Source organism: Gordionus sp. m RMFG-2023, chromosome 2, assembly GCF_954871325.1.
Source record: "Gordionus sp. m RMFG-2023 chromosome 2, tfGorSpeb1-WG-v2, whole genome shotgun sequence".
Classification (NCBI taxonomy): domain Eukaryota; kingdom Metazoa; phylum Nematomorpha; class Gordioida; order Chordodea; family Parachordodidae; genus Gordionus; species Gordionus sp. m RMFG-2023.
In genome coordinates this window covers 52,081,084-52,095,933 of record NC_088776.1, presented here as the reverse complement: position 1 = coordinate 52,095,933, position 14,850 = coordinate 52,081,084, and the positions used below count along the sequence as shown (strand labels likewise).

General features: G+C 24.4%; 1 protein-coding gene across 5 annotated transcripts in view; it reads right to left on the bottom strand.

Moving 5' to 3' along the window:
- LOC135923585 (uncharacterized) overlaps positions 1 to 11,510 on the bottom strand; it is a 32,864-nt gene extending 21,354 nt beyond the window's left edge. Inside the window, exons 1-8 of one of the 5 annotated variants that reach the window (XM_065458414.1) lie at positions 11,464 to 11,510; positions 11,319 to 11,414; positions 11,184 to 11,265; positions 10,950 to 11,011; positions 10,818 to 10,908; positions 10,662 to 10,775; positions 10,545 to 10,597; positions 4,877 to 5,012 (exon numbers count right to left, since the gene is read on the bottom strand). In XM_065458414.1, coding sequence (XP_065314486.1) covers positions 4,877 to 5,012; positions 10,545 to 10,597; positions 10,662 to 10,775; positions 10,818 to 10,908; positions 10,950 to 11,011; positions 11,184 to 11,265; positions 11,319 to 11,414; positions 11,464 to 11,504 — 675 coding nt within the window. In that variant the 5' untranslated portion in view covers positions 11,505 to 11,510. Of the gene's footprint in view, positions 1 to 4,876; positions 5,013 to 5,186; positions 5,297 to 10,544; positions 10,598 to 10,661; positions 10,776 to 10,817; positions 10,909 to 10,949; positions 11,012 to 11,183; positions 11,266 to 11,318; positions 11,415 to 11,463 lie in introns of those variants that run through there. The other 4 variants (XM_065458415.1, XM_065458416.1, XM_065458417.1 and 1 more) reach the window with 4 other exon arrangements.
- Positions 11,511 to 14,850: the final 3,340 nt, after the last annotated feature.

Sequence of the window (14,850 nt, the reverse complement as noted above, 5' to 3'; positions counted from 1 at the left end):
TTAAATATCAAACACGCCTATCATTTTTAAAAAATTTTTATTTCCCAGTATTTACACCCAAATATAAAAACAAGCGCTAACCAATAATCATTTTAGTTTCCTAAGATGATATTTTCATATTTATTCATTTAACGCCCTCTTATGGATATATATTTGTTAAATTTTAAAATTGAAAAATAAAATTTAAGTTGTAATAAGGTAGTAAATAGTTTTTTTTCCTCCGTTAATATTAAGTATAAATAGAATTATAAATTATTTGATATTAATCTAAATTTTTTATTAAATAAGATTAATGTATATTAAAAAAAAATGTTTCTGAAAATTATTTTAAAAAAAAAGATTATATAATAAAATTATGCTTGACCGCAAAAGTATCAAAAACCCCTGATTAAAAGAAAACACAAAAGCCACTTTATTTTACTTTTAATGTAACAAAACGGCAATTTTTCACAGTTTACATATATTTTTTTAAAACTTTATCACAAAAAGTTTTTAGCATAAACGAAAATCGCGAATCCTTATTTCTTAAACAAAAACTCCAATTGGAAATTTTTAAACACAATTATACTTGTTTTTTAGGTACATTTTCATTATTAAATTAAGCTCTTTTTAGAGCCTTCGATACTAATAATATATATTTTTATTTAGTAATTTTATATAGTTGTTTTAATATTTTAGTGTTTTATCTTTTTTTAAAAAATTTATACCAATATCAATATTTTTTTTTATTAAAACATAGTTTATAATATTAAAATTAACATATCAAATATGAAATAAAATATTTTTATAAAAACGGAGGTGGGACTACAAGTCCCCAAAAAACATGAATAGTTATATTTTAAAATAGTTATTTGTAGGTTTTGTTTTAAAAAATAGTATTCTTTTGGTTCTGATGTAAGGGCTCTTGTCTTATCGCCTATATTTTTTAAGAACTTTAAAGTTCCGCTTGGCATATGTCCAAGAAAAGAGATAACGATCGGTGTAAAAATATAATTTGTGAATTTGGATTATTTCATTTCTCGGCTACATCAACCGGATTAGAATTTAAATTTTTTGGGAAAGAAGATACGCATATGAGTCCCAAATTAAGGATTTCCCTAAAGATCAAGGCACGGAAGTTAAGCCATCTGGTCTTAAGCCATCATCTAATGATAAATTTGTAGGCTCCAGGATGTTTGATATTCGGGCCCTGGTAAGAGAACGGCTAATAGCTACTTTGCATGCCTGCCTTGACTATATATACAATTTAGACCATGTCTCCCTTTGGAGTCAACTAATATTTTACATTTGATGCATGTATGTGGTTGAACAATGTTACATCCAAGTCGATGGCCTATGGCAATTCTTAGTTGTTCATCTGATAAGAGGTTACCTAGGTTACGACTTGGTAATGCTTCCAACCATTCATAACCACTAGTACAGTCAGCATTCTGTAATAGTTAAATATACTCCAAAGGGGGGATTGATGAGATTAAAAAAAAATTTTTTAATTAAAGGTTCGAAAACAGATTGGAGTGTTAAGATTGTGGGTAAAATAGCTTCAGGTGGAGCTAAAGATACCCAGGCTGTCAAGGCTGAGTTTAAAAGGTTATCTTTAGGAGAGATAAAATCATGGCGTTATTCATAAAACGCGATGCCAAAAATGAGGTAAGAGATATAAGATTTAAAGGATATAAATCCAAACCACCCATTTTCGAGGGTAATTGCGAGAAACCCCAATTAAAATCTTCCAATTTAATATTCAAAATATTTTCTAATAAACTTCTAAAAAATTCATAAACACGATTAATAATTTCATTATTTAAAAAAAAAAAATAATAATATTAAAAATTTAATTTTAAAGAGGGACTTTAAACTACTATTTTTAATTTATATGCAATTAAGGAGAAACAAAAGAGAGAAAAAAATGAACTGGTTTAAAATAACAGAAACTATATTTATCACTAATTTAATTATATTAATTTTAAATTAGATTAAATTTGGTTATGATTTTATATGAATATAATTTTAAACAATATGGAATTTTTAAAATTATATTATTATTCTATTTAGATTTTTTTCAAAACTAAATTGAAAGTAATTATAAAGTTATTGTAAGTAGTAGATTAAAAATTAAATGACAAATATATTTTTTAAAATATATTTTTTATCGTTGTCGGTTCGAAATTTTTTCTTTGTCGCGAAAACATACAGGGGGGAAAGGCTATCTAATTTCAAAATTATATCATTAAACTCAAAATTAAATTTCTAATCTAAAAATGCTTAGGTGTATTTGTTTTCGTTTTCGGCTCAAAAAATAATTTCGTCGCGAAAATATTCAAGGAGAAAAGGCTAACTAACATCTTAGAAGTATTTTCGACAAAAAAATTGTTTATCGAACCGGAAACGTAAAAAGAATACATCTAAGTATTTTATATTGGAAATTTAATTCTGAGTTCAATGATATAATAATATTTGAAATTAAGTTTAAGATGTTAGCCTTTTCCGACAAAAATTTTTTTTCTTAAAATTTATATTTGCCGTTTAATCCTTCTACTACTTGCAATAACTTTATATTTACTTTCAATTTAGATTTGAAAAAATAAATAGAATATATGTAATTGTAAAAATTTCATTTTTTAAAATTATTATTCATATAAAATCATAACCAAATTTAAAATGATCTAAAAATTTCCATTTTTTTAATATATCATATGTAATGTTATTCTAACATTTTTATTTTCAATATTTTATAGACCAACCCGAAATATTTATTAACATTTTTTTTATATTTATTTTCTTTCATTCTTCCTTATAAAAATTTGTGATATTTTTTTTAATTTAGCCGTTTAATATTATATATGTGTTACAAGAAGAAGAAAAATTAAAAATACTTTTTTTATATTGATTAATTTTTTTTTCACCCTTCTTATTTAAAAATAGATCTAATAGTAACGGATACGTATTATAAATTATTTGCTATGTTCGAATACGAATTATCGATTCAAATTTGAATCAATAAATTATCCGGAATAATTATTAATATATCTTCTAATAAAATCTAATCCTTTATCATTTCTACTGATAACCTAACAATCAGACAGGTTATGTGATTAATAAAGTATTCAACTGCTTATGAAAAGGATTCTCATAGTTGGAATTTGCAAATCCCATGTCTTATACAGAAAAAAAATAATAAAACTCCTTGCTTTAAAAAATGCCTTGGCATAATAAATTAAATTTAATATGCATTCTTCATTTAATTAACAATTTTATCGCATATTCTTTTATTATCAGATTATCATAAATTTTATTTTCGTGTGTGAATTATTTTTTATTTTAAAATACAAACGAATTATTCGGTTCGAATAAAATAGCAAATTTTATTATTCGTATAAATAGATCAAATCGAATACGAATAATGCACCATTCGATTAGTATACGTTTTTGAATAAGCTTCCCCTAGACTATTCTAAACCAACTCTTCAATCTGTACAATTTATACTTATAACTTGTGTTAAAATATCTATAAAGTACATTGTGGTATTTTAATATTTTTTAAAAAAGGCTCAATTATTAAAATGGCAATATATAACTTTATAGAAAAAAATAAATTATTATTTCGAGCAACATATTAGTTGATTCAAGCAAATAAAAATAATTAATAAAAAAATGAAAATTTAGGCAAAAAAATAGAAGGAATTTCAAAATTAAATAAGGCTGTGTCCAAAATCATTTCTAAAAAAATTCGAAAACTTTTGTAAATTTTAAAATTTTAATGAAATTGTTTTGTTAAATTTTAGAAATTAACAAAATTTTTTAAAATTGGACATGTTTTTAATTTTATATAATTTCGAAAGTTTGTGAACCTAATTGTTGCTGTTTTGGACATGGCTTTAACCCTTCATATTACAGATAAAAAAAAATGACAAGAAAGTGTAGTAAATTCATTCTAACTTAGAAATTCTTTATTTTATTATTAAAGCTTTTGCCAAAAAAGTGGGTCAATGGGTGTAATATGGACTAAATATTATATTTTCTAGCGGGCCTAAATTTTTTAATTTTTTAATGGGCTTTGGCCGGGCTTGGATCTAAATTTTTTAATATAAATTTAGCTTATTTAAACAGTTGCTAACCTAAAAATTTTAATCTTTTGCTTTTATATTGTAAACAAAATGGTTGCCTAAATACACATAAATATTGTTTATTTCAATTAAATACAATAAATCAAATTTTGGATGGTTGCCTAAATACACAACACATAAATATTGTTTATTTCAATTAAATACAATATATCAAATTTTGGATTGTACTTGAGAATTTCTTTCAAATTTAAATATGGGCCAGGCCTTAACCTAAAAAATTTTTTTTTACTATGGGCCTGGGCCGGAATTGATCAAAAAATGAAAGCCTATGAAAGTCTATTAATATAATTAAATTTAAAGATGATTTATATATATCAATGCTAAAACAGGTGGAAAAAAGTTACATGTATGATCAGGTGAGGCCTATGCAGACCCCAAGCTCAAAAAGACGCTTATATTGAACTGTCAAAAAAAACCAAAATTAATTTTGCAAATATATACTTTACTTAAAAATATTAAGCTACTACAAGATGCAGGCAAAATAAAAAAAAATTTTAAGATTTTAAGATAACGCTTTTTAAATGACAATTAATTGTTTTGTTCTTGACAAGGAAAAGAATTTCCATAAAATATTAATTAGAGAATGCGTGTAGATAGCCAAAACATCAAGAATTGAATGGTTTTTTATAAGATACTCATGTTATGTTTCTAAAATCTTACCAAGAAAATAATTTTTTTATCTTAAAATAAAATTTAAAATATTAGGTATAATTAAAAATAAGTGAGAGAGTAATAAAATCTCTTAATTAAACCTGACTTAAATTGTGCAATGGTTGATAGTATAATTTATGAGATGTCAGAATAATTCTACCCGGCACTATTACCAATGGCAATATTTGACAAGCATCCATTTGTAATTTAATTTCCTCGTTAATTGGATCATCCAGCCTATGGTTTATAAATAAATCATAAATTTAATCTTGTTTTTTTTGTCATCCATTTTTTGTTTCTTTTTATACTTTTTAAATTTTAATTAATTAAATTAATTCATAGGTATCAAGAAGGGGGCGAGTAGTCCACCAATTGGGAGAAATATGTTTATAAAAATTCCCGCCTATTTACTTTCATTTTTCATCCTCATACTAAGAGCAGTGTCGGCGCTACCAATCTCATGTCCTATGCAAAAAAACCCCAATCGAAAGTCCCCTAGGCAAAAAAAACAGCAAAAGCACTAATTTTCAGCCCAAATCTTTTTTTTAAAGATTATTACATAATAAATAAATATTTTCATTTTTAAAAGGAATAACAAAAGTAAAAATTAAATCCCATATTTCAGGTATCTATAAAATGCCGTATATGATAACCGACCTTATCTTCATTGACGATCTCAGATAACAATAAGTTTTAATTCTTTTTTAATATATTCTTGGGGGTTATAATGTCGTCATAACATTGTAGACGAAATTCTTTATCGAATTATTGAACTTTCAAAAATTTTGGCTCAAAATTTAAAGAACACAATTAGTATATCTTTAATTCCTCGAAAGATTCATTATTTCTTATTAATTACACTCTTTTCTAGAAATATTTGGTATAATCAGATCTTTCATGCTTAAGAGCGGAATTTGCATTAATTTACCTATGAAATTAATATTATAGCTATTATTATTTATGTAGAAATAATTTCAAAATTTTTATTTCTTTAAAAAAATATATTACTCCAGCTTAACAACAATATATTAATCGAATAATAGTTTGTTTGTATTTTCAAAATAACTTTATACAAAAAATCATGTATTAAGAGTTTTTCGACTTCCCATCTCGTATCTGGGAATCTTTGAATAATTTTATCTTTTAAATTATTTTATAATATTCAATCCAAATTAATTTTGAAGTTGAAAAAAAATTAAATATTTTACTTATTAAAAAAAATTGCTAATGTTGATTTCATTATCATAGCCCTATACTCGCGACTTTTCAATTCATAGTAAATTTAAAACAAATACAAATTTTCATTTTTGCCAGTACTTCATTCAACAGGTACAAATTTTAATAGATGTTTTATATTTGAACTTTTATTTTTCACGTCTACAAATCGAAATGCTAATGAAGTTTGATTAAAATCTGGAGTATAGTATAGGTCAAAAAAATTTTAAGTTGGCGGAGTTGTGGGCGGGTTGAAATTATTTTTAAAACAATGGCCAATGGAATATATTTTTCAGGGAAAATGAACAGAACAATAGAACTAGTTTATTTATTAAAAAATATATTTTTTATTGCATATTTTATAAGTTTAAGTAAAAATATATTAAAATAAATAAAAAGCCAAATAAGCCAATATGATTTTAAAAAATCGGATAGGCGATAATTTTTTTAGAATAATGTCTAAAACATTTGGCGGGCGTGCTTATGGGTTTCTAGAGTAGATTCCAATAGAATGGATAAATTTTTGGAGTATCAAGCGTCCAATAATTTTGGTTTGAATTGCATTTACAATTAAATTTTAATTTGAATATTTTTTTCTTACACATTTCTTGAAATTAGATTTAAAAAATTTAATATTTTAATATAACCATAGAGTCGTTATTGATTTTGTGAAAATTATGTAGATATATATAGGATCTTCCATCTATAAATGATAAGATTTAGATAGCTTGTTAAATTACTGTTTATAAGAGTTGGTAGAGTAGAGCAAAAATGCAATGTTTAGAACCAGATACTCTAAAAAGTATCACTGCTCAAAATAAAAAAAAAATAAAAGATTTTTAACCTCTCGATATTAAAAAAATGAATATTTTTTTGAGAATGCAGGATTTCTGATCAAATTTTAAATCCTTTTTGTAATTTTTATGCATAGAATCATTCAGGGATCCAAACCGAACCGAACCTTTAAACCGGCATTAGCAGTTATTTTTTATCAAACCTTAACCGAATCGTTAAATCATTTTCTATCCCACTTGAACCGTTAAATGTCTGTGATTCGGTTTGAACCGTTATGATTTTTCTTTTTTTTAAATATAAAATGCTTTTTTCTAAAAAATTTGAATAAGCATTAAAAAATTATTAATTTTTGTTTATTTTTCTTTCAAATTATCGTTTATAGTTATATTGTATTCATTTTTAGGGGAGAAGGAATGAGGAGTATGTAGGGGAGGAGAGTTTATTAACTTAAAATGAAACATATGAAAATATGCAAATTTCGGAAGGGGAGATTTCTTGTCCTTCCTCCCTGATTACGTCTATGGATACAATTATGAAAGATAGTCATAGGGCAAATATTGATCTTAACATAAAGAAATCATTCTCTTAGAACTGGTAATTAACTAAATATCACAACAAAAGTCAAAAAAAAAGATTAAGATGCCGTCATTCTAAAAAATTCATGAAGAAGCATTTAAAAAGAAGGTCATAACATAATCTATTAGAAAGATCAAATATTAGGAATATTTTAGTTATTTTTAAAGAACCTCATCATATTGGCAGTACCGGCTACTCAAGTTAGCGTAGAAAGATGTTTTCAAACAATAAAATAACCAGTTTTCGAGATTCAAAAGGGTTTTCGAGATTCGAACATAACCGACATTATAATTTTTTACGAACTGAACCCAAAATAAGCCTATATTCGGTTAAAATCCCTGAAATATTTCATGATAAAATCAATTTTCTCAAAATTTTGAGCGAAAATTTTTTAATACTAATTTGAAAATTTTCCTTAAAACATTGTATTTTTAGAAACATTTTAATATAATTTTACTTTTTTTTTAATTTTCAAATCCTTTATTAACCAGAAAACGCAATTGCGTTTGGTTGCTTCTTTACACTTGGTAAATAATTACAACCGAAACATATTTAAACTACATGTGTATTATCAACAAAGGGACATTTTTATCACAAAATACAAAAAAAATTTATGATCAAAAATGCAAATTGATATGATCAAAATAACTATGGCTCATATTTGAGAACAATTAAAAAATTGTTGGCAATGATATTTTAACTTTTATACTAATCATTATATATTTTAAGTAGATATTATTTTTTTTGGATATAATTTTTATATTGTTAAGTCACAAATTTTACTTATTAAAATAAGTGTGAAGTTTAAAAAATTCATTATTTTATTTTATTTTACGCAATGGATGACAACATGAAATCCAGATGAATTCAGCATTGATAATTATATATCTTTATTGCAAAAATATTTTAATTATAAATAATCTTTAATCTATTATTTTAATAATATATATTTAGAACGATTGATAAAATTCTAGTTATATATATTATTCTTACTTAAAAATAATTTGTACAAATTTAATTGAACATATTTTCGTTTATAATAATTTTAAAAAAATAAAAAATGGCTTTTATATTTATTTTGAAATAAAAATTATAAAGCAAGATGGCGCTAAAGCGTTTTAATGTTAAACATTTGTGAAATTGGTTGTGACTGGTGTTCTAAGTTTAGTAGAAAAACATTAAAAACATATAGGCAAAGTTTAAAATCGATAGTGCAAATCTTCTTAACTCGACAAGGGAAAAAGTGAATTAAACAACTTAGTTTTGGATCAGATAATGTTTTGGGTAGTAGAACAATATTTTAAAAAGTTTAAAATTGTTAATGTTAATTTTATACTCCAAGAGGGAAAATAATAATTTTTAAGAGCTTAATTTTGGACTGGATAAAAAGTTTAGGGTTATAAATGAACGTTACAAAACTTATGGATTTTCAGCGATATTAGAATTTTAGGGTGATATGTTAGAGGGCTTCTTCTTATCAGTGTTAATTTCAGAAGCAAGCACTGCAGGAATATGCCTAATGGCACGATAAAAATGCATTTTTTAAGGGCGCAGCATTAAAAAATTTTTTTTGAATATATTGTTTAGTTAGTTGTGTTATTAACCTGAAATAATAAATGAATTTATATTTAAACCTGATTATTTTCTAAAAGAATGATATTTAAATCATTTGGTGGATATATTGTTGAGCTTATATAGAAATGCATGCTCTAGTGATATAAAAAGATCGAAAAATCTAGAAAGCCTTATTCATTATCTCAAAAAAGTCATCCAAGATCAATCTTTTGGATAACAGTGTTAAAAGATAACTATTGAAATGATAAAATTATCTAAATATGGTTAATGTTTAGGTTCGAAAAGTTGTAGGAAAGAGGAAGGGGTAGTTATGTTAGGGTCTAAGAATATTTAGTAAAATTCCTATTGCTCTACGCGTTCTAGTTTTTGGCGAATTCTTATCAATGAACTCGCAAATATTAAAAATATCCCAATGCCATCGTAAAGGACGAGATTAAGAATAAAAGAAGGGGAAAACAGGTCGAAGATTTATAACTAATACAAATTTATCATTTTTTTAAAAGTCTAGCACCGGCACTGTCTAACGTACATAGTTCATTAAGTCATGCTAACTTACCTTAATAAGAGTTTTGGTTTTTTAAAAGTTATTTTTATTATTGTTATATTTTTTATATTATTGATTAATAAAATTGAATTAAAAGATTTTCCAGGAAAGTTCAAACTGAAATGAAACAGGAATACAAAAATAACATTTTATACAAAATGTATTATCACAAATGGATTATCACAAATATGGATTACTACAAAGCTATTTCCACAAATGCATTATTGTGAATGCATTAACGCTAAAACAATTATCATGAATGGATTACCACGAAAATATTATCGCAGATGCATCAAAGCAAATGTATTATAATGAAAACATTATCGCGATTACATTATAGAGAATATATTAATGGAAACATTACTGCGAATACTTTATCACTAAATAATTATCTCGAATTCATTAGAACGAACGTATTACAGCAAAAACAATATCGCGAATGTATTAGAACAAATATAATACTGTGCAATTAGCAAAAGTAATACCGCTTATCACCACAAAAAAATTACCGCAAAAGCATTATAGCAAATACATAATGGTGAATGCAATATCGCGTAAATGCAGCGAATGCTATAATTAATATAAGGTATATTAAAATTCCTTTACTACTTGTATATTTTTTTTATTTTACAATAAAGAGTTCATCAATTAATATATTTTCATATTTTGTTACCTTTCCAAAGTGTTGGCCCCATAATTGTTCTTAAGCAGATCTCTTTTTCTCTAATGAAATTATTTAAACTCTCTACTACTATACCCTAGTTCATATAGCACGTTCAAACCTTTTTCAAAGAACTAGAGGGCCAGTCTAATTGACGTTTTAATATTTGTTTTGGGTATTTATCAGAGTCAAGATAATGCTTTTGTGGTATTGCAATCGCGATATTATTTTGGTGCAAATACATTCACTATATTTTTGTGCAAATGCATCCTAGATAATGCTTAGCAGAAATATCTTTGGTGGTAAGTGACATTTGTTGTAATGCTATTTGTGTTAAAAATTTTTGTGATATTAACACAATGATCCATTATGAGTCTAAGAGTGAAAATAAAATTTTATTTACCAGTTTATTTCAAAATTTGAGCGCTTGAGTTTACTATCCATAATTGTTGTTATCTAAATTTTAAAAATCAAGTGAGATTATATTAAATGTATTTTTTTTATAAATTAATAACAATACCATCAATGAGTGCTCATTAGAATTCAATGTACAACTTCGAGCTAACTGTTGAGTAAATATCAATAATTCATTTAATTTTGCATATGTTAAAGAAAATAAAAAATGTTTCCTCCCCTAATATTAAGTCATTTAAATTAAATTTATAAAAACAATAACTTTAGTAAATTTGTATGGACCAATCTTGTTATTTTCTTTAATATTTATTGTATAATTTGCTATAATATGCATAATATTTTCATCTTCAGCTCTAGTATTATTTTTATATAAATTAATTTTTAAAAATTCTACTTTGCAAAAAGAGTTGTATTTTTTTGCCATTTATCTATCTTTTCACAATTTTTAAACAAAACCTATTAATTAAAAATATAGGTTCATATAGTTTTATAAAATATTATTTAAAATAATATAACTATAAAAAGATGAATTATAACATAGAAAATAACAAATATATATATATATCTATGTAATTTCAAAATATTGGAAACTACATGTCACTTAAAACAATAAATTAAAATTATTTACTTTGCAAAGTGGATAATTACATTTAACTGGCTCATATATAAATGATTTTGAGCACAATCTCAGATGTCCCCTCTGCTTGTCACTGTTAATAAATATTTATAGCATTAAAATTAAGTTTGTTTTTATAAAAATAACTTATTTAAAATTTTCTGTCCATGATCATTAGGATGAGATATTACAGCAAAGCTTTCAAAATATATTTCGCCAGGATCGAGATATAAGAAGCTAAATCTAAAAATAAATTTTAAAAATAAACTTTTGGTATATATTTATAAAATACCTATCGATATTAAAATTTTGAGCGATATTTAAAAAAGTCATATGGGAATGAATAGATTATTTTCTTATAAATATTTGTGCTATATTTTAACTGCGAGTAATTTTTTGAAAAATATTTTAAAAATTAATATCATGATAAATCGTACTATAAATTTTATGCAGTAAATAAGGAATATTGAAAGCAGAAACAAAGTAGTTAAAAATAATCAATAATTTTAAAAATTACAAATGTTTATTTTTGACTGAGCTTGTTTCTTTATTCGATGGATGCACTAAAGTTTGCGAAATACAGTTTATCGGGATACTTGATAAATTGTGGGTGCCAGATAGATCTTCTTGCTCAATATGAGTGTTTCATCAGTATCATCATTTTTGATAGTACGAGCTGTGCGTTGCCACCATATTTCTGCCTATTCGGTAGCATCAATTTTATAAATCGATTCAAGCTGTGAAAGGTCCGTTTATGCTTGTTAGGAAATTTCTACAAAATTTGGTTCCCCATTGTTATTCTTATCTAAGAATTTCAATTAAATACTAGTCATATTTACTAAAAACCATTTTTTTATATAATCGTCTGCTTTAATATAACGTTTAATATAGAATTTTTACATTTAAAGTGTGAATTTTGTTTATCCAACTTTGAATGTGCATAAATTTTACCCTGTTAAAATTCAATTAAATTTTCAAAATATATTTATAATTTATTTTGCTTTTAATCTATAAAAATTTTTGTATTTTTTTTTTACAATAGATAAATATAATGTTAAAATAAAAATGTGTTCAGTGCTCAATTGGAACCATTGATTGGAACACAGTGTAAAATTAATTATAAGCTATAAAATTTTTGATTTCTGTCATTTATTTATGGTTATTAGAAGAATCAGGATAATAAGAAAAAAAATATTTTTTGAAAATTATGAAATTAATTATGATATATTGAGGAGTGAATTTAAGGGTAAAAAATTTATCAAATTTAATGTTCATCGATATTAATGCATGTTCAATATTAGAAGGATATTTAAGATCCATATGTAAAAATATAGAAAAGAAATTATCTTGGTCGAATAAATTATTTACAAGAAAAATACAATCCAACGTAGAAGAAGAAAAGATTTATGGCATATTTTAAAATGCATATTTATATATTTTTTAAAATTGTATCGATATCGGTAGCATTAAGTGTTTGTGATATCATTTTTAAAATTTAATATAAATTTATTCATATTTACAATAAAAAAACTATCGATTTTATATATATATATCATCCTATTTTTTGATGATATATAAAAAAAATTATAGCCCCCTTCCCCCCTCCTCTTCCATTTACTTCAATTTTTAAGCAATACACAACTGATTGATAATATAATTTTCGATTATTATAATTATTACCAATTATTTTAATTAATATCATAATTTATTATAAAATTCGAAATAAATTATTATATTGCATTTTATTGACTGGATGTATTTTTACAAAAATAAATAATTATAAATTACAGATTATAATATTGAATTTATGATTGGATTTATTTGTAAGTTTTCTTGAACATGAACCAATTTTCTCAATGTCTGCTTCGTGGAGGTTCTTTGAGGATTTTCATGTTTTAAGGGATGGATAAAATGTAATATCAACAACAACGTTATTAAGTGAGGTGGCAAAGTGATTATTGTATTATTTGTAATTGATTTTGCTTTCCATAGGTTAAACGAATTGATAGTGGGCCTCTAAGCTTGCTGCATTGAACAAGGAGTTGCTTCTAAAAGTTATTCTGAAAAAATTATTGTCTGCGTTTTTTAAATAAATTTATTCCACAATTATTTGTTTGTATATATAATAATAATAATAATAATAATAAACATATTAAATAAACATATTAAATAAACATATTAAATAAACATATATCTTATTTATTATTTAAAAAGTGGTGTTATAAAAAAAAAATTTATGCACATTTCTAAATATTTGGATGCATCAGCTGGGGTCGTGTCCAGATTTTGGCGACCAAGGCTAGAAATATATTTTATGGCCTTTTTTAAAAAAAACTAGGAAATAAAAATTGGACCAAAAAATGAAATTCAAATGAAAAATTAAATCCAAATCAAATTAAATATATATATATATATATTGGGAAAAATTGGTATTATGTTTAATTTATTATTATATTCTAAAATAATTCATAGAGGGAAATAAGGTTTTGAGTTTTACTACTTAAGGATTATTTATTTCAATTTATAAATTTCATTATATAAATTCTTCTGAATTTTAAAGATGTCTTAACTCTTGATTAACGAGGCTAAACACCATTAGTATGGTGCGAATAGAAAAAATCTACATGCCCCATTTATTGTATAAAATATAAAAAAAACATACCTCAATTTATGGTGCAAATAAAAAAACTACATGTCCCCATTAGGAAAGAAATATGAATGTGATGTGAATAAAAATAACTGTATATCACCATTATGGTTCAAGTAAAAAAAATCTACCCCATCTTTATGTCACAAATAAAAAAAACCATATCTCCTCATGATGATTAATACTGCAAGTGAAAAAAATCCGTTTTTGCTAAGGAAAATATGTTTATGTAAATATTTTTCAATTTAAATGGATAATAAATAGGAAAATTAGGTATATAAACTTGAACAGTACATTGATTGAAGGGTAAAAACAATTTCTTGAACTCTAATGTGGTTTCTTACTTATTTCAATATTTCTACCAAAATGCTGACGATAAATAGAGTTCTTAAATATTTGGATTATTAATTATATCTGTTTTTCTTGTAGAATCGCATCATGTTAGATATAGTATTTCATTACTTAGTCTTTAAAAAGTCTTAGATAAACCTTTTCTCCTCTTGAATATTATAAAAATTTATTTCTTGTACTTAAGTTGAAAAAAATTATTTTTTTTAACCTCAAAATTAAGTGTTGATAGTAATATTAAAATAATTTCCCCCTTCCCTACATAATTTTTATAACAAAAGTTTATACACCCCCCCCCCCCACTTCCAAAGAGTTAAAATAAGATGTGACTAATTCAAAATTTTAATATATTCTTAGCTTTTTGGCTTAGCTTTTGGAATATAAAATATTTTGTAATCATTTCTTACATTTTGCTTTCATTAAACTTTCCATCTTATCAACCAGCCAAGCATATTTTTTCTTATTTTCAGATCCCCTACAAATTTTGGCGGACTAAATGAGATTTTGGAATATGATAAATTCTGCTTTTTGTTAATTAATTCATGATCAAGATTACAATTGGGCGGCGCTAGCTAGATGATTGGGTGCTAAAGCTTTTACTTTTTCAACATTAGCACTAATTTTGATAAATGGAGAAGCAGCAATTTAAGTAATTATTTAAAAATTTACTTAAATACTTTCTTG